Below are 22707 nucleotides of genomic sequence, written 5' to 3' on the forward strand. Positions count from 1 at the left end.
GCCTATAGGCCAAGTGCTGGCAAATGGGATTAGGATTGGTAGATCGGATGCCTTTCATGCGGCGGTGCAGACTCGATGGGCCGAAGCGTCTTTTCTGCACTGTATTTTTCTGCGAATCTCTGAACTCTGCCATCCAGGGAAATGCTCTCTCAGGTGAGAAATATAGATCGTCTCCCCATTGAACTGCTGATCCAACCAATGCCATGCAGCGAAAACGGCAACAATCTCTCCAATAAAACAGGACAGGTGAGGCGGGTCAGAGCGAGAACAGCCTCGTTTAGGGAATCTGTTGTTTGAACTTGTCCAACTCTGCAGTCATTCGCTGAATAATTTGTTTTTATTTCCATGCATTTTTGAAGGGGAAGGATGTTTACTAGAAAGACAGATCAACTGACCGAAGGTGCAGAAATCTGGGCCGATACAAGGAGATCCAGTCAAAGGTCCCGGAGAGTGGAATCTGCACACTGAAAGTCCCAGTCAGCCTATCCCGCGCTCAAAACGAAGGAAAAACTCTGCCTGTCAATAAAAGTCACAGCGATGTTTTCAACAAAATGCATCACTCAACAAGAAAAGGCCACGAACACTCCTGTAGCCTTTGGCCGCGGCCTGTTCACAGCTTTGATTGAAACGGAGAGTTATGCTGGGTCAGAGACAAGGTACACAAAATAAGCAGAAGTAACAAGATAGTGACTGTGATCTTTGAAACAAACTCAAAGTAGTGTGTACCCAGTGACCATTGTGCGTCAGAATGCTTCCTTCGCGCTGGGGTGATTTCTGCTGTCATTAACAATCCAGTTTCCTGGTGATCATTTACAGACCAGGATTATCAGGAGACTGACTGTAGCGGCGCTCCGGCAGTTTTCTTTTCAATCATGGCCCAGATCACTACCAACTGGCCTCACTGAGCCAGAGAGACACGGAGAGGAGAGGCGGGAGAATCCGGATGCGCGGCAGCATACGATTAAAGACAGGGTGAATTCCAATGTGATTGCTGATCTGTCTGTCATCTTGAATTCTGCAGTTTCAGTTTTCAACCGCTGCTGGGAACAGTTTCATTGGCGGTTAGTTTGATTTCCTCCCGCTTAACCTTGTGGTTGCATCAGCCTAACAACCGCGTCAGAAAGGGGCTGCTATCTGCAGTTAAAGATAGTTTTTGTACAGGGCAGAGCCTGTTTCCTATCACTGTGAGTCTGAGAGCGCAGTAATAAACGGCAGCGTCAGCCAGCTGCAGAGCCGAGATGGTTAAACTGGTGGATTTAGTCGAGATCTGGAGCTCGGCAGAGAAACGGATTTTAGCAAAATCTGCTTTATCTTCATTACCCCCCGAATGTTTCCACAATATAAACTCAGGTTCGGAGTCTGCATGCTGCCGGTACCAGTATAAATAGTAATTGCTCGCTGTGGTATCATATCTGCAGGTAAGAGTCAACTCTTGTCCTTCTGTCTTAACATCTGAGGACAGCGGCTGCGTGACAGAATCTCCATAACTCAGATCTGAAAAATAAAACAGGTTCAAATAGAAGAAAAGATCGGTCCAAGGACTGTTAAAAATCCATTTTAAGCCACATGTGAAAAATGAGATAAAATGTGAAATGTGTTTGGTCCACAATTACCTGTTAGAAGCGCTCCGCACACAACCCAGATGCTGAGTAGACGCATTGTCGCTGTCAGCACTGTAAAAAAGGAATTTGGATGTTTAAAGCCTTCTATCCAAAACCCCGCCCCCAACTATCTGCTGTCCTATCTCCGGCTGCCCTCACGTCACTTCCTGCTGTCCCCAATGGCAGAGTGAAACGGCGGGGTGGTGCTCTGCCTGCCAGTGATGACAGAGATCCAGTGCATTTCAGTGGGTATAAGTCCGCTTTACATCCACCGTCCGCTGGATGGTGAAAATTACACCAGTGTTTATTTTGATTCGTTCGTGGGATGTGGGCGTCGCGGGCTGCACCGGCATTTATTCCCCATCCCTGAGGGCATTTTAGAGTCAACCACATTTCTGTGGGTCTGGAGTCACATTTAGGCCAGATCAGGTAAGGACGGCAGATTTCTTCCCTAAAGGACATTTGAAAATCAGGTGGGTTTGACAATTGACAATGGTTTCATGGTCACCTTAATCTGCCATGCCGGGATTCGAACTCGAGCCATCAAAGCATGACCCTGGATCCCTGGATTACTAGCCAGGCGACACGGGCCGTCATGGTGGCACAGCGGTTAGCACTGCTGCCTCATAGCGTCGGGGTTCCAGATTCGATCCCCGGCTCGGGTCATTGTCTGTGTGCAGTTTGCACATTCTCCCCGTGTCTGCGTGGGTTTCCTCCGGGTGCTCCGGTTTCCTCCCAAAGTGCAAAGATGTGCAGGTTAGGTGGATTCGTTATGCTAAATTGCCCCTTAAGTGTCCAAAAGGTTAGGTGGAGTTATTGGGTTACAGGAGGGTGGGAGGTGTGGGCTTCAATAGCATGATCTATACAGTGAATGGTAAAACCGTCAAGAGTATTGAAAGTCAGAGAGATCTAGATGTACAGGTCCACAGGTCACTGAAAGGGGCAACACAGGTGGAGAAGGTAGTCAAGAAGGCATACGGCATGCTTGCCTTCATTGGCCGGGGCATTGAGTATAAGAATTGGCAAGTCATGTTGCAGCTGTATAGAACCTCAGTGAGCCACACTTGGAGCATAGTGTTCAATTCTGGTCGCCACACTACCAGAAGGATGTGGAGGCTTTAGAGAGGGAGCAGAAGAGATTTACCAGAATGTTGCCTGGTATGGAGGACATTAGCTATGAGGAGAGGTTGAATAAACTCGGGTTGTTCTCACTGGAATGACGGAGGTTGAGGGGCGACCTGATAGAGGTCTACAAAATTATGAGGGGCATAGACAGAGTGGATAGTCAGAGGCTTTTCCCCAGGGTAGAGGGGTCAATTACTAGGGGGCATAGGTTTAAGGTGCGAGGGGCAAGGTTTAGAGTAGATGTACGAGGCAAGTCTTTTTACACAGCACGTAGTGGGTGCCTGGAACTCGCTGCCGGAGGAGGTGGTGGAAGCAGGGACGATAGTGACATTTAAGGGGCATCTTGAAAAATACATGAATAGGATGGGAATAGAGGGATACGGACCCAGGAAGTGTAGGAGATTGTAGTTTAGTCGGGCAGCATGGTCGGCACGGGCTTGGAGGGCCGAAGGGCCTGTTCCTGTGCTGTACTTTTCTTTGTTGTTTGTTCTTTCCGAGGGCCGGTGCAGACTCGAAGGGCCAAATGGCCTCTTTCTGCACTGTAAATCCTATGACTCTATGACAATACCACTGCGCCATTTCCATCCCTTTTCTGTTTACTGCACAGTCAAACACGGGGTTGTTCCTGAATTTGGGTAATTCGGAAACTCCGTTTCTGACAGTTAGTTTAGTGTTGCCCATACGGGATTGGCAGCCGTGACGCCTGTGAGCTTTCTCTCATGAATCACTGAGCCAATTGTCTCACCATGATTACATATTTTGTCGGCAATGCTGACGACCCGCCAGTCGGTCTTGTGATACAAAGGCAGCGTCCACAGAAACGACTTATTCATGTCCACCGCGAGGACCTGTTTGCTCCGGAAGGAAAGCTTACGATGCGGTTCAACGGCTTCATATTTGCTCTGGAATCCTTTGCTAATATTCCTGAAAGAAAAATTGTGTGTGAGCATATGGCTAAAAAGAATAGATCTTTCACTTTAGAGCAACGGCGCGAACTATCACTGCACAAGCAACTGAACATTCTTAAAGAATGAACATTTCCAACTAATGTAAGCAGGATTTCGTTCAGTGGCTCCTTCTGTTTAAAATGGTGTGGAGATGCCAGCGTTGGACTGGGGTGAGCTCAGTAAGAAGTCTTACACCAGGTTAAAGTCCAACAGGTTTGTTTGCAACCATGAGCTTCCGGGGCGCAGCTCCTTCATCAGGCGAGGGAGCTACGTCCCTGATGAAGGAGCTGCGCCCCGAAAACTCGTGATTCCAAATAAACCTGTTGGATTTTCGCCTCGTGTTGTAAGGCTTCTTACTGTTTACATAGATACATAGAAGTTAGGAGCTGAAGGAGGCCTTTTGGCCCTTCGAGCCTGCTCCGCCATTCATCACGACCATGGCTGATCATCCTACTCAGTAGCCCAATCCTGCTTTCTCCCCATAGCCTTTACTCCCATTCTCCCCAATTGCTATATCCAGCCGCCTCTTGAATATATTCAAAGCTTTAGCATCAACTGCTTCTGTGGTAACGAATTCCACAGGTTCGCTACTCTTTGCGTAAAGAAATGTCTGCTTATCTCTGTCCGAAATGGTTTACCCTGAATCCTCAGACTGTGACCCCTGGTTCTGGACACACCCATCAAACGATTAACTTCAATCTGGTTCGTTGTCGTTTATTCACTGGGCCACGGCTCTCGGATTTGGGATATCTTTATGAGAGAAGGTCGTCAGCGCTTTTCAGAAATTCTGCATTATTCTGTTCAAAACCCAGGAGCAAAGGTCAAAGAGCAGGTTCACAGCGTCTGGGGGACGTGTAAAGAGAGTTCTCATTCATTAGACTTCATATCAGCCGCCCAGTAAATCTTTTCATGCCACGTCCACTCGGAGTAGAAATACACACGGTACCCAAATGGTTAGAGTGAAGTAATTCAGAAAACAGGTCAAAGGGAGTCTTTCAGTCTCATTCTCACATCCTTTCCCACATCAGACACGCCTTCCCTCCCTCTCTCTGTGCTCTGACCAATATCAGGCGCAAACCCTGCGATATGAGAATGTCTTCGTGATGATTATTGCCTGCATTAGCTTCTCCAAACCATTGAGGTAAGTTGAGTTCAACCATTAAACCTATGTTTATTTCAAAATGGATGAGTCTTACTCAACTCGCTGCAGGTGCTGCGAACCCCACCAGCGATATTGTGAGCTGCCGGCCTCTCGCCCTCTCGTGGATATCGGATAGATGTTCCGATGCCGGCGGCCTGAAGAGGAAAGATTATGTGGTTATTCATTGGCCTGGGCTGACTATTTTGATATTTGGAAAGCTGGACTTTTGCCTGACTGAAATAATATGCCGAGCAGAAAATTGAGTTTTAAATCATTAATCTAAATATCAGAAGAAAGAAAGTAAAACGATTATGGGTGAAACGTGGGAACTGGCGACTCGATGGGGCAGTGTGGGGAAATAAATGTTAAGTCTCAAGGACAATTAAGGCTGCACAGTTGCCTTTGTGAAGATCATTTTGAATATATTGCGAATTGAAATCATCAAGTATTATAATTTTGCGAGTAGACGTCACCCGTGATTGTTGCGTTTTGTGTTTATTGCATTTTGAGATAGATTCCTCTGGCTCTCACCCTACAGGTTGAATTATTGCTCCTGTTTGCGAGCGCCCTCTGCTGCGTAGTAACTGGAATTGTCACTGTGTTTGACCTGCTTTATCTCGATCGCAGCGTGGGGACTCATGGCACGGAAATACACGGCGGTGTCGGAGATCAGGGCTTTGATGACCGTCAGCTCGGTGATTTTGATAGTTTTGCTAAACGTGGAATAGAACCGATCAGTAACATCGAGGTTCCAGGTTTTTCTCCCTCTGCAGAGATTATGCATGTGCCCTGGAGGATGATAGCGCTGTTAACACGAACAGAACACTGAACATTCAGAAAAACTTGATTTAAGGTGTAGTTTGGGGTGATATTACTTTCCTTTGCAAGCCTCATTTCAGCAACCCACCGTCCCAATGTGTCTTATTGGCTCGGTTCTGATGGAGAAACAGAGAAAATAGGAACAGAAGGAGGCCATTCGGAACATCGAGACTGCTCAGCCATTCATTATGAGTCATCGAACTCAAGCGCCTAATCCCACATTCCCCCAAATACTGTCATCCCCTTCGCCCGAAGTGCTGGATCTAACTGTTCTTGAAAACAGACAATATTTTGGCCTCAACTACTCCCTGTGGTAACGAATTCCACAGGCTGATCACTCACTGGGTGAAGAAATCTCTCCTCATGTCTGTCCAAAATGGTCGGCCACGTATCCTCAGACTGTGACCCCTGGTTCTGGACACGCCCACCATCGGGAACATCCCTCCTGCAAATACCCCGTTCAGTCCTGTTGTAAGTTTATAAGTTTATCTGAGGTCTCCCCTTATTTTTCTGAACTCCAGCGAATACAATTATTTTCTGAATCCTCCTATACTAACAGAAATGGTAGTAATGATCATTATTTCATCAGCATCAGCATCATCAGTATATCCATAACAACTAGATGGCAGGAGAAATGGGCTGAATGGATTTTATCTGGGAAGAAAATATTGATTTAAAAGTGAAATAATGACCAGTGAGATCGTCCCACGTGACGGTTACATGGGTAGCTCTGCGGTCCAATCAATCACGATAGCTTCTGACAGAGCAAAACTATCGAGCCCCATTCCAGTGAACTGCTGATACAACAATGCCAAGCATAGAACAGCTGGAGCACCCTGTCCAGTAAGTGCAGGCAAGACAGCAACATCTGCTGTAGTAAGGGCAACAGCAGATAAAATCTCACACAGAGAATCAACGGGTAACGATCTTAAATCAATAATAACCTTCCCACCGAACATTATATACCCCCCCCCCCCCACTCTCTGTAACAGAGGCAATACTTACACACCCGTTCCATTTGGAGGAATGCAAAGTCAACAGATGCGTGTCAGGGTTAGTGAATTGTTCAATATTGAATAAAATCCGTATTACCGACCTCCGAGAAAACTGAGGATGAATCTATGGGCATCTGGGATGGAATAGTTCTGAATTAATGTCCAAAGAACTATTAATGATCTGAAAAGTTTAATTTAAAGATGGAAGAAGAAAATGTTTTGACTTCTGGGCAACGGATGGAGACAGTTGGCTCGAAAAATCACAGAGGAAGGCATTAAAGGGGCGGGGGGGGGGTGAATGAAAGCACCATAGAGTGATTGGTAATGTTCACTTTTGCTCGTGTAAATGGCACAGTAATATTACTGCATTTACATAGGCATAAAATGCTGGAAAAACTCGGCAGGTCTGACAGCATCTGTGGAGAGAGAATGGAGCTAACGTTTCTGGATGACTCTGTCAACGCTGGAGCGAACTGGAAATTACGTCAGATTTATACTGTTGTGGGGGAGGGGCGTGGAGCGGATGGGGGAACGAGATAGTGGATCAGTGATAGGTGGAGATTAACAAATATATGGACAGGCGCACAAATGGAATGTATATGCTGGTGATAATGGCTAAGAAGGATACTGTTATTGGCACATTAAGAGCTCAGAATGTGTCAATGGCAGTACAGCGGTAAGCAATGTGTCAAAGGACTACCAAGGTACAGATGACCCCAGTGTCGGGGAGTGGGGGAGGGGAGACAATGGTCAAGAAAAAACGGATCGATGAAAGATATGAAAATAAATTGATCGAAAAAAATGGAGTGAAGGTGGAGGAGAGAGTTCACAGTCCGAAATTGCTGAACTCAATGGTAAATCCGGAAGGCTGTGAATGATATGACTGGAAGTGGTTATTCTCTGTTCTTATAGGGGGTTGCGTTTGTTGCTGTTTTACGATGGTCCCTGACTATGACACTCACTGTGCAGGCTGGATTATAACGTCTGATAATCGGTGTGTGAGCACCCTCTGCTGAGCACTAACTGGAATTCTCACTGTGGGGTTTTTGTAAGGGGTCCACGAGATCGGTATCACTGTGGGCTGCAGGGCGCATAAATATACCGCACTGTCAGAGATCAGGGTGTTGGCAATCATTAGCTTGGTAATCTTCGCAGTTTTATCTAAAGTAGCTGAAAAGCGGTCACTGATGTTGCTGTGTCTGAATAGTTTCCCTCCCAGAATATGAAGCAGATAATATGGAGGGTGCCCGGCGCTTTGACTGTACCAGTACACATACGGATCAGAATCGCTTGTTTTCAAAGTGCAGGTTAATGTGATATTACTTCCTTCTTCAATCGTCATTTTTGCAGCCGGTTGCTCCACTGTGTCTTGGTGGCTCCATTCTGATATCAAAATAGAGGAAAAACAACAACAGTATCAGTCCCATATTCATCTATTGACGCATCATAATCAGCATCATTATTATTTGATCAATAATAACATCTGGGTTAGAACAATGAGGAGGAGACTGAGTGTTACTCGGACTTACTGAAAAATGATATAACGATGAAGATCGGAGTGACACGGTTCCTCATGGTCCTTCTGTAACTGTGCAGAGAGAGAAAACCTCTGTCAGAGGCATAAATACAGTTCCCCGCCCCCCTGCACGGCTGGTTCAGCCAATAAACGGAGCAGCCAATAACCCAATCAGGGCAGAGCAGCAAACGGAAGCTGTGGGCGGGCTGCCGCAGACTCAATGTTGAGTGCAGTGTGCGCAGCTGCACTCAGAACTGACGGAGCGGAATTAGCAACGCTTGAGTCTCCAAACGTCTGAGACCATCTTGCAACTGCTCACTGTTCAAATGGCTGCAAATAAATAGACGGTAGAAGAATGAAGGAAGGTAAATATCAGGAAGTCCGAAAATGGCATGAGCCCTTTCGGCCTATCCAACCTGTATCTTATGAGATAATTAAACAATTCGTCTTTCAGCCTAACCCCACCCGCATTTTTTCACATAGCCCGCCAATTCCCCTTTCCTAGATAATTCCCTTTTAAAAGTTACATTTAATTTTTTTTCCTGCCAGCCTTTTTAGGCAGTCAATTCTAGATTTGAACACATCTCATTTTAATGAAGGAATCTACCACCTCTCGGTCTTTTTCCTCTTAATTAGGGATGCTTGGGCTGTCATTTTAGTGGAAACAGTTACGCCCACAGCGATTCCTAAGTGAGTCTTTCCTTTTACTGGTTTGATATAACAAGAACAATCTCAGTTTCTCTGCACCGTTCTCCTTTGTGAAGTCTCCAGATCCTGGTACAATTCTAGCCTATAGCCTCCACACCTTCGCCCATGTCTTCAGATTTTCTTTTCCGAAAAACTAATTTTACCCATGTGAACACTTATTGAATAACATTTTTTGAAGCATAAACATCGCGAGAAATATCTCATCAGCTCCAATTTACATTTCCAGGAGGCAATATTTGACACTTCTAAAAAAATCTAAATCAATTAACACTAAATCCACCCAATGGATCCACCCATTCAAATCCCGATGGAACCGAATCCGCCAGCAGGGGCAGTCAAACTGAAGCATGCTAATCCTAAAGTCCCGTGTGGCCACGTCAACGCCAATAGGGATGGTAACTTCATAGAATTTACAGTGCAGAAGGAGGCCATTCGGCCCATCGAGTCTGCACCGGCTCTTGGAAAGAGCACTTCACTTAAGCCCCACACCTCCATCCTCTGTCCCTGTAACCTCACCGAACCTTGTTGAACACGAAGGGCAATTTAGAATGCTCAATCTGCCTAACCCGCACATCTTTGGACTGTGGGAGGAAATCGGAGCACCCGGAGGAAACCAACGCACACACGGGGAGAACGTGCAGACTCCGCACAGACAGTGACCCAAGCCGGGAATCGAACCTGGGATCCTGGAGCTATGAAGCAACTGTGCTAAGCACTGTGCTGCCCTGAATTTGGTCACAATGGGTCTGGCCTCCTGCAGTGTGTGGGTGGAACAATGAGCTATAACGAGACCGGGTTCCCTTCCTCCTTCTCAATCCCTGACTTATTACATTCCCGTTCACTGAGAGAGATTGAGTCAGACATGTTTCTGATAATACTGACAGCGCTGTTGCATCGTAAGTCCAGGGTTAAGATCACCAGGATAATTTAGCAGATTGACGCAAGAGTTTTTGCTTGTATTTTATAGTTGATCAGAAGATCGATCTTGGCGGCCGGTTTAGTTGAGTTGGCTGGAAAGCTCATTAGTGATGCAAGCGCGGGTTCAATTTCCATCGCGGCTGAGGTTATTAATGAAGAACCTGCATTCTCAACTGTCCCTTGACGGAGGGGTGGGGATGCTCAGGTTAAATCGCCACCATTCAGCTCTCCCCCTCAAAGGGGAAAGTAACCTACGACAATCTGGGACTGTGGCGACTTTATCTAAATATCTTATCATAGAATCATAGAATTTACAGTGCAGAAGGAGGCCATTCGGCCCACCGGCTCTTGGAAAGAGCACCCTACCCAAGGTCAACACCTCCACTCTATACCTATAACCCAGTAACCCCACCCAACACTAAGGGCAATTTTGGACACTAAGGGCAATTTATCATGGCCAATCCACCTAACCTGCACATCTTTGGACTGTGGGAGGAAACTGGAGCACCCGGAGGAAACCCACGCACACACGGGGAGGATGTGCAGACTCCGCACACACAGTGACCCAAGCCGGAATCGAACCTGGGGCCCTGGAGCTGTGAAGCAATTGTGCTAACCACTGTGTTACCGTGCAGCCTGGTAAATGGGAATTTACACACCCAGACAGATAGACACAACTCTCGATCGATCCTCTTTAACACGATGCTCTTATGCTCATTCATCATTCACAGACGGATTGCGTGTAGTCCCCGTAACTCAATCTCCGGTGTCCTTAACTGTGTTAGAAGAAGGATCGGCGCAGTTAGACTGTGAATATGCAGACCAGCTGATATTCACCATGCAATGGTATCTACAAAAACAGACACAAGTTCCAAAATGGATAATTAGCAATGCGGTAACACTGAAAAAAGATGAAATCTCTGGACGATATCTGGCATAGGCCACGAGTCGACAAAGTCTGGTTACCTCAATATAAGCAGCCTCAGTGTGGAGGACGGAGCGGTCTATTACTGCGCAGCGAGGCAGCGCGTCAAATAAAAGACAAGAGCTGGTACAAAAACCTCAGCGAGTACTTACCTCTCGGACAATTAATTGCGATGCCTCGTTGCCCTTGTCCAATTCAAGAGAAATCCGGTCGCCGAATTCCTGGGACCTAGCTCTATGTCCGCAGTTACACATTTCAGTAAATATCACGGAGCTTACCCCGAATATCTATGTACCAACGGAGGTCGAAATCAACCAACAGATATGGACTGAGTATAACTGTGCAGTGCGGGCTGTTCTTCCAAACAGGGAGATAAACAGTAGGAAAGACAATGGCAGATAATGAAAGAGAGACATGAAGGCAAACAGAGCGAGACAGAGAGAGAACGGAGAATTTAGATGAATATACTGTGAGAGGGAAAAATGCAGCAATACTGAGAAATCGGAACGAATAAATGAAGAAAAACAAATGACAGATTTACAGGGAGAGACTGTGATAGAAAGAGTGAGCTAAATAGATCGAAAACGTTCGAGATGTTGGGAGATGAACACGATGAAAGGAAATGGTAGAAATGAGGGAGATAACGAGTGATAATTAGTGGGACAGAATCAAAAAAATGAGGGAGAGATGAAGGCAGAAAGTGAAAGAGATGAAGATATGGTGAAGATTTGTTGTTTCACATCAGAGCTCAAAAAGTCACAAGTGCAGCCGGTCGAGAACAAATACCGAGGCAGGAAGAAACGGTCAGTGATTGGCTACAAAGTGTGAGATATTATGTTGCAAGTGAAAATTTGGGCGATATTGGGCCAGATTTTGGGGCAGCACGGTAGCATTGTGGATAGCACAATTGCTTCACAGCTCCAGGGTCCCAGGTTCGATTCCGGCTTGGGCCACTGTCTGTGCCGAGTCTGCACATCCTCCCCGTGTCTGCGTGGGTTTCCTCCGGGTGCTCCGGTTTTCTCCCACAGTCCAAAGATGTGTAGGTTAGGTGGATTGGCCATGATAAATTGCCCTTAGTGTCCAAAATTGCCCTTAGTGTTGGGTGGGGTTACTGGGTTATGGGGATAGGGTCTTTCCAAGAGCCGGTGCAAATTCGATGGGCCGAATGGCCTCTTTCTGCACTGTAAATTCTATGAAACAGTGATGGGAACAGATGCAGGTGGGCTATGCGCATATCCAGTAACTTCGTTGCCGGTGACAATAACAGTGTCAGAATAGGATTTGGTGAAGTTAGATTGACAATATTAAGATCCCACCATGTTCCAAATACAATGGTTTCAGGAGAATCCGATACAGCCATCGAGATGGATCATCACCAACACCTTAGTAACGAAGAAAGCTGAAGTTTCAGGACGATATCTGGCGGTTGTTGACAAATCGAAACAGAACGGTTACCTCAGTATAAGCGCTCTCGGTGTGGAGGACAGGGAGGTCAATTACTGCGCAGTGTGGCACAGAGTTGGAGAAAATCTAAAGTGCCATAGAGAAGCGTCGGTGAGTATTTACAGCTTCACTGAGGTTCCTTTTCGCGTCTGTGCTCACGGAAGCAGTAGAGTCTATTTACCGAACATTTTTCTGCCATGTAGATCAACCGAGGAAGAGTTTGGGCAATGTTAAGAGTTATCATGCCGCGAACTTTATTGTAACTTTAAAAACCGGAATATCTACCTAGCAGCAGAGGGAAGCACTCAAATGATAGGCGAAAATCATGGCCTGCTCTTCAAGCTTAGTCCAAGGGCAAAGACTCCTCATTACCTGTTCCTGTAACGAAATGCAGAATGGATCAATATCTGCTGCGGTACTTAATGTACAATGTACTTAATGGGCGGCACGGTGGTACAGTGGTTGCACTGCTGCCTCACAGCTCCAGGAACCCGGGTTCGATTCCCGGCTTGAGTCTGTGCGGAGTCTGCACGTTTTCCCCGTGTCTGCGTGGGTTTCCTCCGGGTGCTCCGGTTTCCTCCCACAATTCCCGAAAAGACGTGCGGTTAAGTAATTTGGACATTCCGAATTCTCCCTCAGTGTACCCGAACAGGCGCTGGAAAGTAGCGATTTGGGGCTTTTCACAGTAATTTCATTGCAGTGTTAATGTAAGCCTACTTGTGACACTGATAAAGATTATTATTATTACAATGTACGCTTAATATACAATAACCGCCGAGCAACATGAGAAATACCATCAGTCTGGGACATGGAAGCACAATGTGCCAGGTTTGACTTTAATAATGTTGCTAACTTTGCCTTGGTTCAATTGCTCTGTTTTATTACCTTTGCTCTCGAGTCTCCAGGTATCTTTATGATACCGCCACGAGGTTCAAGTCCAAGTAATGATCAATAACCCAATACACCGATTAGTAAGATTTAAATCAAAGCACATTTATTATACACAGTAATCGCTACTCATACACAAATTCTACGTCTAAGCTACTTCTACAACTAACAGGCCTATACTTAACTTCGGACTGGCCCACGAGGTCAGGGGGAATAAATGGCATTTCGTTCGGGTTCTGAGTCTGTGGGATTCGAAGTTGGTACGGATTGGTAGCTAGGAGCGCCTATCTTGTAGCGAGCACTGAATTAAGACTTACTTCGTTCGGTGGTCACTGCACCGGTCACGGTCAATGTTGGTTCGTGTTGCTGGGTGACCCGGCAGGACGAAGAGGTGAAGAGAGCGATTTGAACTTGGGGCTTAACTCTTATAGTCCCCAGGGACTTCCCGCCTTTCGGGGCGGACCCTGTACCTGGTCCCAAGTGATTGGACTTTGTCCCAATCGTTTGGTTCGATTTCTCCAATACTGGAGTGGTTCCCTGATCGACGGGCGGTCTTGAGGAGCTCGTTCACCTCTTTTGTGTTGGCTCCTGTTTGCGCCGGGGAGCCTGGCCTTGCTTTGTGTGTTACTTATTGATCACGGGGATTGCTCATCAGTATGCAGGTGGCTGCTACATTGTTCTGGTGATGGTCGCTGGTATCGATGTTGTCTGGCCTTTTGCAGAGTTTTAATACACAGCAAACCTGCACCTGCCGGTTTCTGTCTTGTTGGCTGACTTTCCCATCAGCCTTTGCCGTTCGCCATTGTAAGTTGGGAGTTGGCCAATTTTGGTGGCGACCCTAGAAATCAATTTGTCGATCGAGAATACTTGAAGTTTCCATTGACACGACATGTCTGATGATGGATTCCTACGCAGATCAGAGACATACTTCGCCCGATTGAGACGAAGGGGGGCTAAGGGGCAATTTAGCATGGCCAATCCAGATTTCCTAGACATCTTTGAACTGTGGGAGGAAATCGCTTTTGGCTAAGGTGAGTGTGAGGTCAGGTGTAATGCCTGCATCTGGTATGTTTCTTTTGTGGGGACCGTGAATTGGATTAAATTTGAATTGGTTTTTGGGGCAGGCAAGGAGCTGCATTAGGGGTTTGCCCCTGTCCACACTCTGAGCTCTAGCTTTGTAACTCTGATAAAGTAATAAGAATGAAAAAAAACTTAAACAGCCAGAGGAAACCCTCGCAGACACGGGGAGAAAGTGGAAACTGCACACAGACAGTCACTCACGGCCGGAAGTGAACCCGGGTCCCTGGCGCTGCAAGGCAGCAGTGCTAACCACTGTACAGCCCCTGTGTCACCGCGCAACCCCTGCTTGGAGGGACAATAGAGGCATAGATAATAAAAGCAAGGAGGTCATGTTGGAATTGTACAGAACTGTCGTAAGACCACAGCTGGAGTACTGTGAGCAGTTCTGGTCGCCACATTGTAGGAAGGATGTGACTGTACTGGAGGGGGTGCAGCGGAGATTCACCAGGATGTTGCCTGTGATGGAACATTTAAGTTATGAAGAGAGGTTGGATAGGCTTGTATTGTTTTCACTGGAGCAAAACGCTGAGGGGCGACCTGGTCGAGGTGGACAGATTATGAGGGGCAGGGTGGATAGGGAGCAGCTGTTCCCTTTAATTGAATGGTCAGTTACGAAGGGACACAAGTTCAAGGTGAGGAGCAGGAGGTTATGGGGGATTTGAGGAAAATCTTATTTACCTAGAGGGTGGTTACGGTCTGGAATAAACTGCCTGGAAGGGTGGTAGAGGCAGTCTGCTTCACATCCTTCAAATAGTACCAGGATGAGCACATGGTACGTCATAACATTCAAGGCTATGGGCCAAGTGCTGGCAAATAGGGTTAGGTCGGTCGGTCCGGTGTTTTTCGCGTGTTGGTGCAGACACGAGGGGCCGAAGGGCCTCGTCTGAACTGTGTGGTTCTGTGTATCTGCGATTCCGAGTGCTAGAACATTCCTGTCATTAGGTTAATTCCCCGAGTTACACACTTCCGGGTTTGCCACGTACACATTTATATCCAGATATTGGCTGCCCAATACTACTGGCCTTGCCTTTCACTGGAGTGTAGCTAGCAATCGGAGGAATGCATTTCTCTGCTGAAATGATGCAAGATGTGATAATTTTCTGATAACAAGTACCGCGAACCGGCTGCGGCATAGGGTTCACCACATCATTGAAGGATAACGAACACTCACTTGGGAAAATGCAGGGCCTTTTCATTGCCACATGAGCATACGACTTAGGAGCAGGAAGTCGGTCAATCGGCCACTCGAGTTACTCCACAATTCAATGAGATCATGGCTAAGGTGACCATTGCCTCAGCTCCACATTCCGTGTAACCCAAGGACGCTGGCAAGAGGTATGATCAGTAAGTTCGCAGATTCCGAGAAAATCGTTAATGTGGTTAATAGTGAGGACGAAAGCCTTAGAATAGTGGCAAATGGACTCTGAAAAGTGCGAGGTGATACATTTTGGCAGGACTAAAAAGGCAAGGGAATATACAATGAACGGGAGGATGCTAGGAATTACAGTAACCAGAGGGACCCCGGGTGCATATCCATAGACCCTTGAAGGTAGAGGGCAAGTGGTAAGAAGGTTTATGAAATATTTGAGTTTATTTTCCGTTGAAAAAAGAGCAGGCAGGCTATGATGGAGCTGTAGGCCACAGCTGGAGTATTGTGTGCAGTTCTGGTCACTACACTATAGCAATGGGTTGATTGCAGTAGAGAGGGTGCAGTGGAGAGTCACCAGGTTGTTGATGGGGATGGAGTGTTTCAGCTATGAAGAGAGGCTGGTTAGGTTGGGGATGTTTTCCTTGGAGCAGAGAAGGCTGATGGGGGACCTGATTGAGGTTTATTAAATCCACCTAATCCACCTATTCTGCATATTTTTATCCACAGCATATTTTTGGATTGAGGGAAGAAACCAAATCAGACACGGGGAGATCGTGCAAACGCCACAAACGCGCCCAAGGCCAGGATTGAATCTGGGTCCCTGGCGCTGTGAAGCAGCAGTGCTAGCCACTGTGCCACGCCAAATATCCAAACTCTTTGACCACGTTTTTGGCCATACGACCTAAATGTTCCTCTGAAACTCCATGGGACATGTAATGATTTGAAAAGCTCGACATGTACATAAATTGCTGCATTTGTTATAGTTCAGTGAGACCTCTAGTTTACTAAGTGAGTGAATCTGTACACCAGGATATGAACAAGAAGCAGGAGTTAAGGAATCACAGATCGATTCGTCAATCTTATATCTGTTATGAAGCGAGCTGCAATTGTCAACTGGAATAACTGTGCAAGTGGACCTCACCTCTTGCTGTTTTTGAGTGTTTTTTCTTACAAATTTTGTAACTGTCACTATGGAAACTGAGCTACCCATGAGGACGCGCCCCCTGCTGAGCAGCAGCTGGAACTGCCAGTGTGGGGTTTTTGTACAGGGCCCACCATAGCTCTGTAATAATGTGGGCGCCATGGCACATAAATACACGGCGCTGTCGGAGATCATTGTGTTACTGATCGTTAGCTCGGTAGTCTTGTTTTTTTTATCAAACGTAGAAGAAAACAGATCATGGAGGTCGGTGTTCCTTTGCACATTCAGTCCAATAAGACGGAGCATGAATATTGGAGCTTTCTCTGGCTGCTGACTGTACCAGTACACAGTAGGGCTGGAATCGCTTGTTTTCAAGGTGCAGGTTAATGTGACATTACTTTCCTCTGTAACCGTTATTTCAGGTTCCTTTTATTCCGCGGTATCTTGATGGCTCCATTCTAACAGAAGTGACAGCGAGAATGACAATCAGAGCCAGCCTCATATTAAGCAATAAAATAATTTGTAAAATAATCACTGTCATTTTACGAACAATAACATCTGGCTTACAGCAGTCAGGAGGAGAAAGGAGTGTTACTGGGAAGGAAATACTTACTGAGAAGTGAGATAACAATGAGGAGCGAAGCGAGATGGTTCCTCATGACCCTTCTTGAATTTGTAACTCTACAATGAGAGAAACCCTCTGTCAGAGACAGAAATACAGATCCCCGTCACACTGCACTGCTGATCCGGCCAATGGGAGGAATGAACCAGCAGCAGCAATCTCTCCAGTAACACAATTGGGTCAGAATGAGAGCAGCAAGCGGAAGCTGTGGGCGGGGGTACCGCACTCTCAATATTGAGTGAAGTGTGCGGTGACTCTCAGCTGCACTCGGAACTGATGGAGCCGAAATAGCGACGGTTGAATCTTCCCTACACCGTCACCACCCTGCACCTGCTCACTGTGCAAGTCACTGAGAAGAAATATATCGGGAAGGGCATGACGGAGTAGAATCTAGAATCTTCGAGTCAGGGATGAGGCCACACGATCTCACCTGGGGAAGGAGCAGCGCTCCGAAAGCCAGTGACATCGGGATATGGTGTACGGGCCGGAGAGTGGAGCTTAGTCCACAAAGATCAGCCATGTTCTCATTAAATGGCGGAGCAGGCTCGAGGGGCCAGATGGCCTACTCCTGTTCCTAGTTCTTATGTTCTTATGAAACAAACCTGTTGGACTTTAACCTGGTGTTGTAAGACTTCTTACTATATTGCCCAAGACACTCCGAAAGTGTTCCTTATTCGTCTTTCAAAAACTGTATTTTCTTTATACCCCAGTAATTCCCTTTACATTTCCTTCTTAAAGTTATTGTTGAATCTTCTTCCTTTATTTAGACACGTCTTCTATAGTTTAGCAAATCCATGCGGTCAACTGTGCGCCTTGAGGGAGCAGCGGGAAACGTGTGAAAATGTCGCCCTCTGGTGGATATGATCATAACTTGACACCGTTCGGACACTTGATGAAAACAGAAAATCAGAATATCAATTTTAGAGGAATGAACGCAGAAGGGGGAAATATACACAAAGCCTGCAGCTTGTCGACAAAGATCATCGTCACCAGTTGAACAAGGGGGAAATATAAGTTAATATTTGAGTATGCTTGGTGTGGTTTGTTGTTCATTGTGCAGCTCAGAACGGGAAATACCTACAGGCAGCAGCTGGGAATTTTCATTCTTAAGTTCAATTGATTATTGTCTTATGTCCTGGTGTTGCACAAGCCTGGTTATTCACCAACAGCATTTCTTAATAGACGCTGCACAAACGCACACTGCTAACTGTGCTGGTATATTTTGCAATTAAGAATGGGTATAATTTATATTCAGATGACAGCCATCTAGGTAAGAGACTTAGCACACTGGGCTAAACCGCTGCCATGTAATGTAGAACAAGGCAGCAGCGCGAATTCAATTCCCGTACCGGTCTGCCCGAACAACCGCCGGAATGTGGTGACTAGGGGCTTTTCACAGTAACTTCACTGGAGCCTACTTGTGACAAAAAGCGATTATTCTTAAATGTAAGAGGTATAACGGCAAGGTGAGACGCTGGTGGGAGATCTTCGACCATCTCTGATTACAACATCGTTGAAATGTTGGTACGCACATTAACGTTTTGACCGTTTTTGTACAGGTTCAGCGGGTTCTGTGTGTCTGTGGGCCTCAGTGCGCAGTAATACACCGCGGAGTCACTCAGTTGTGCCTTAGAGACTTTCAGCGGGACGGTCCGACCAGATTCATCGAGCTTCACTGAAAAGCGGTTTTCTGGAATGCCCTCCGTCTTCTCGCTGTATCTGTTCCTCTGCAACAAGTACTCCAATGAGCCGCTGGGATACTGACGGTACCAGAACAGGTAAGGAACGTCGCTGCTTGTAGATGTGAAATTACAGAACAGTTCAATGTCACCTCCTTCATGTACTGAGGTTTCAGCTGGTGTCTGTGAAACCGAATCTCCTCGGCAATACTCTGTAAGAGCCCAGAGCGATATTAAATTAAACAACGTCGCTCCACTATCTATCCCCATTATCAACCGATCACTCCCAACACTTACCTGGGAATTAAATCAGAAGTGTTAAGCAGAAAGACATTCCCCACAAAATGTGACTCAAGGAGGAGGGATTTTGTTGAGAACAAAAAGCCATTTGAACAACTTTCAGCACTTTCCAGCGGGGTAAGAATAGGGGCAGTGGGGGGGGGGGGGGGGGGGGGGGGGAGAATGCGAATTTCCAGAAGAGTTTTCAGCGTTAAATTCAGATCGGTCTTAATGGTTGTTTCTGCACTTAGAATCAAGGCGTGGATATTTCTGTGTTCTTTGTGCTGTACGCTAAAATACAAATTATGAGATAGATGTGAAACGCATAGTTACGTAACATTCGAACTTACCAGTTAAGACAGCAGCAGCTGTGAAGATAAAGGATAAAGTAACAGTGAACATGTTCACATGGAGATGATGGCGGGTTTGAAGAGGCTTCTTCCACCTGAAATAGTTTTTACTCAAGAGCTGGGTAGAGGTGGACTCATATCCAGCCTCTTTGCGGATTGGCTGGATCTTGGCAGAGATAGCAGGGAATAACCAATCAACCCATTATTCTTCAAATCATCCAATCAACTCGCAGTTTCTTTGTTCTCCGATTCATGACGTCAGAGCTGGGCGGGGCAAACAGAGTGAAATTGAACCTGAAATTTTCACCGAGCGTAAATTGTTCCCTTCGAAATTGGGTATTCTTGGATCCGTCCTATTGAGTAGAAGGCGATGAACTTCCACAGGAGGGCGTGATTGTTAAATAATTCTAAAAGTGTTCTCCCACATCGAGGAACAGTTTGTGCAGAAAGCCCACGGTTCGCCCATGCAGATCTCCAGTCTGTGAGATATTCAATGTGGCATCAGTGCCGGAAATTGACATTAATATCTCTGCTGTATCCCTCTGCTGTTGTATATTTGTCACGGATTATATGTTGTGAATATCAATCTTCACACCGACAGTGTTCCTCTGACCAGACGACACTCAAATAGTTTCAGTTCAGAACGTATTTATTCAAGTTATAGAAGGGGAGATAAGCTCCCACAAGGTGATTTATCGGCTCCCCGATCATGGAGAATACAGTTTTCATATATTTCAGGTAATTAACATACATTAACAAAAATGATACCGTAGCACAATGGATAGCACTGCAGCCTCACAGCGCCAGGGACCCGGGTTCAATTCCGGACTTGGGTGACTGCCTTGCGAAGCTTCCACATTCTGTGTGGTCTTCCTTCCGGTGCTCCGGTTTCCTCCTATTGATGTGCAGGTTAGGTGCGGTCACAGGGCGGGCGATTGGGCCTAGGTAAGGTGGTCTTTCTGAATATCCCTGCAGACTCGATAGGCCGAATGGCCTCTTTCTGCATTGCAGGGATTGTGTGACACAAACAGCGGACGACATCCTTCCCTTGTTTCACAATTCAGCAATTCAGAGCAAAGCTCTTTGATTTCTGATTAATGATAATAATGTAGAGGAAGGGTAGAAGGCGCAATTGTTCTCCTCACAGCAAGAACGAGGACTTCAGTGAATGTTGGATACTGAACAGGTGGGATATGGGAGACTTAATGTCTCTGTTTTGTCAGCTCCCGACATTCCCTTAAAATAATCTGCTGAGCGGCGGCAGCAAGCAGAAAGATGCTGGATTGAATTAACACAAACAGATATTTAGCAAAGCTGATCCACACATTGTGATTTCCCACATGATATCAGTTCACAGTCAATGAGAGGATGTGAGAGTGCCTTGCCGGTTTTTCTGTGGACTGACTGTGGCTCTGTAACAGTGTGTGTCTCAGAGCACAGTGATACACAGCAGAGTCAGAGACACGGACCCCGGTGATACTTAAAGGAACTGTTTTCTCTTCCTGGTCCAAATGAGCAGAAAACCGATCGGGGAAATATGGCGACTTATCTCCCCCTGTCTTGCCGTACTTGTTCAGTAAATATCTCGGAGATTGCCCGGGGTACTGGATGTACTAGCAGCGGTAGGGATAGGTATCGGTTGTGGAGTAATTGCAGTTCAATATTTTGTGTCGCCCTCCTGAATCGTCGCATCAGGCGGATCCTGGGAAACTGAATCCTTTCCCTCTGTTCCTGAAATAAAGAACAGACTGTGTTAAACATTTGGGAGTAAACCTGATCAATGCACACAGGTGTATTGAACCGTCGACTCACCGGGTAACAGAACCATGATTATCAGTAAAGGATATACGCAGCACATGGTGTGTGCTGTGCAGTCCGATTAGCAGAACAGAATGGTTCAAACTGCGGAACCTTTCATTCCCATATTTTAAAGTAAAAACAGACCACGTATGACTGCCCTTATTCAGACACTGAGGGTGCTGCTCACGGCGGGGATTGGCTGATTTTTAAAAACAGATACGAACTGTCAACCAATCAGTATCACTGGTGTGAAATAAACTCATCCACCCTCGCCTGTTTCCGCCCGAAGTCTGCCTGAGGGTATCGCGCTTCTCACCCCATCTCTCTTTGTCCATCGTCAGGTGCAGGCACTAACATGCGCACACTCAGACACACATACACAAAACAATACAGGCACACTCACAGGCACACACTCAAAGCACAGATACACATATCGACAGGCACGCACTCATTTTCTCACACACTGAGACACCCATACTTGGACACAAAAACAGACGCACCCACAGGCACAGAAACACAGACAAACAAGCACAGACACACGGTCACCGACAGATAACAAACATGCGTAAATAAACACGCAACAGATAGAAACGCGGGCAAACAGACACACAGATAAACACGCATAGATACACACACAAACAAACACACAAATAAAACAACACACAGGGAAAGACAAACAAACACAGGGACACATACATTCACGCACATAGACACGCAAAACCAGGCACACGGGCACAGAGACAGCACGGACACATAGAGCCACACACAAAACACATAAAAACAGGCACAGGAACACCTAAAGGGCACAGACAGACACTGCCAAACAGATAAACACACACACATACACATCGGCACACTCACTCTCACACACAAAGGCAAACACACACACACCTCCAGACATTATAGGATCATACTATCATAGAATTTACAGTGCAGATGGAAGCCATTCGACCCGTCGAGTCCGCACCGGCCCTTTTGGAAAGAGCACCCTACCTAAGCACAAACCCAAACGTTTTGGACACTAAGAGCAATTTATCATGGTCAATCCACCTAACCTGCAGATCTTTGAACTGTGGGAGGAAACCGGAGCATCCGGAGGAAACCCACGCAGACACGGGGAGAACGTGCAGACGCCGCACACACAGTGATCCAGCGGGGAATCGAACCTGGGACCCTGGAGCTGTGATGCAACTGCGCTAACCACTATGCTACCATGCCCCCCCCCCTATACAGACAGACAAACACACACACACATTAAGACACAGAGATAAATAGACACGCTGACATACACAAACATAAACAAAGCCACGCCAAGGCAAGTGCAGACACAGGTAGATACACACACATACACCCACACACACTGGCACACACACATTCACACACACACAAATTCAGGCACGCAGAAACACAAAGACAGACCAACACCCACAGGCACCAACGAACCAGCAGACATTCACAGACAAACACAGACATACTCATAAACACTAACACACAGGCACGTGCGCACAGACACACAAACCAAACACACACACAAACAAACATTGACAAACGCACACACAGACGCACACATGCACACACAG

General features: G+C 46.5%; 2 gene segments (V, D, J or C); both read right to left on the reverse strand.

Moving 5' to 3' along the window:
• Positions 1 to 1099: 1099 nt before the first annotated feature.
• Positions 1100 to 1659, reverse strand: LOC140417774 (T cell receptor alpha variable 38-2/delta variable 8-like). The segment is given in 2 exon segments: positions 1100 to 1494; positions 1614 to 1659. Coding segments are annotated over 2 exon segments (441 nt in total).
• Positions 1660 to 18521: 16862 nt separating this feature from the next.
• On the reverse strand, positions 18522 to 18968 carry LOC140417775 (T cell receptor alpha variable 38-2/delta variable 8-like). The segment is given in 1 exon segment: positions 18522 to 18968. A coding segment is annotated over 1 exon segment (447 nt).
• Between the last annotated feature and the right edge of the window lie 3739 nt (positions 18969 to 22707).

The sequence above is a fragment of the Scyliorhinus torazame genome, chromosome 5, assembly GCF_047496885.1.
Source record: "Scyliorhinus torazame isolate Kashiwa2021f chromosome 5, sScyTor2.1, whole genome shotgun sequence".
Classification (NCBI taxonomy): domain Eukaryota; kingdom Metazoa; phylum Chordata; class Chondrichthyes; order Carcharhiniformes; family Scyliorhinidae; genus Scyliorhinus; species Scyliorhinus torazame.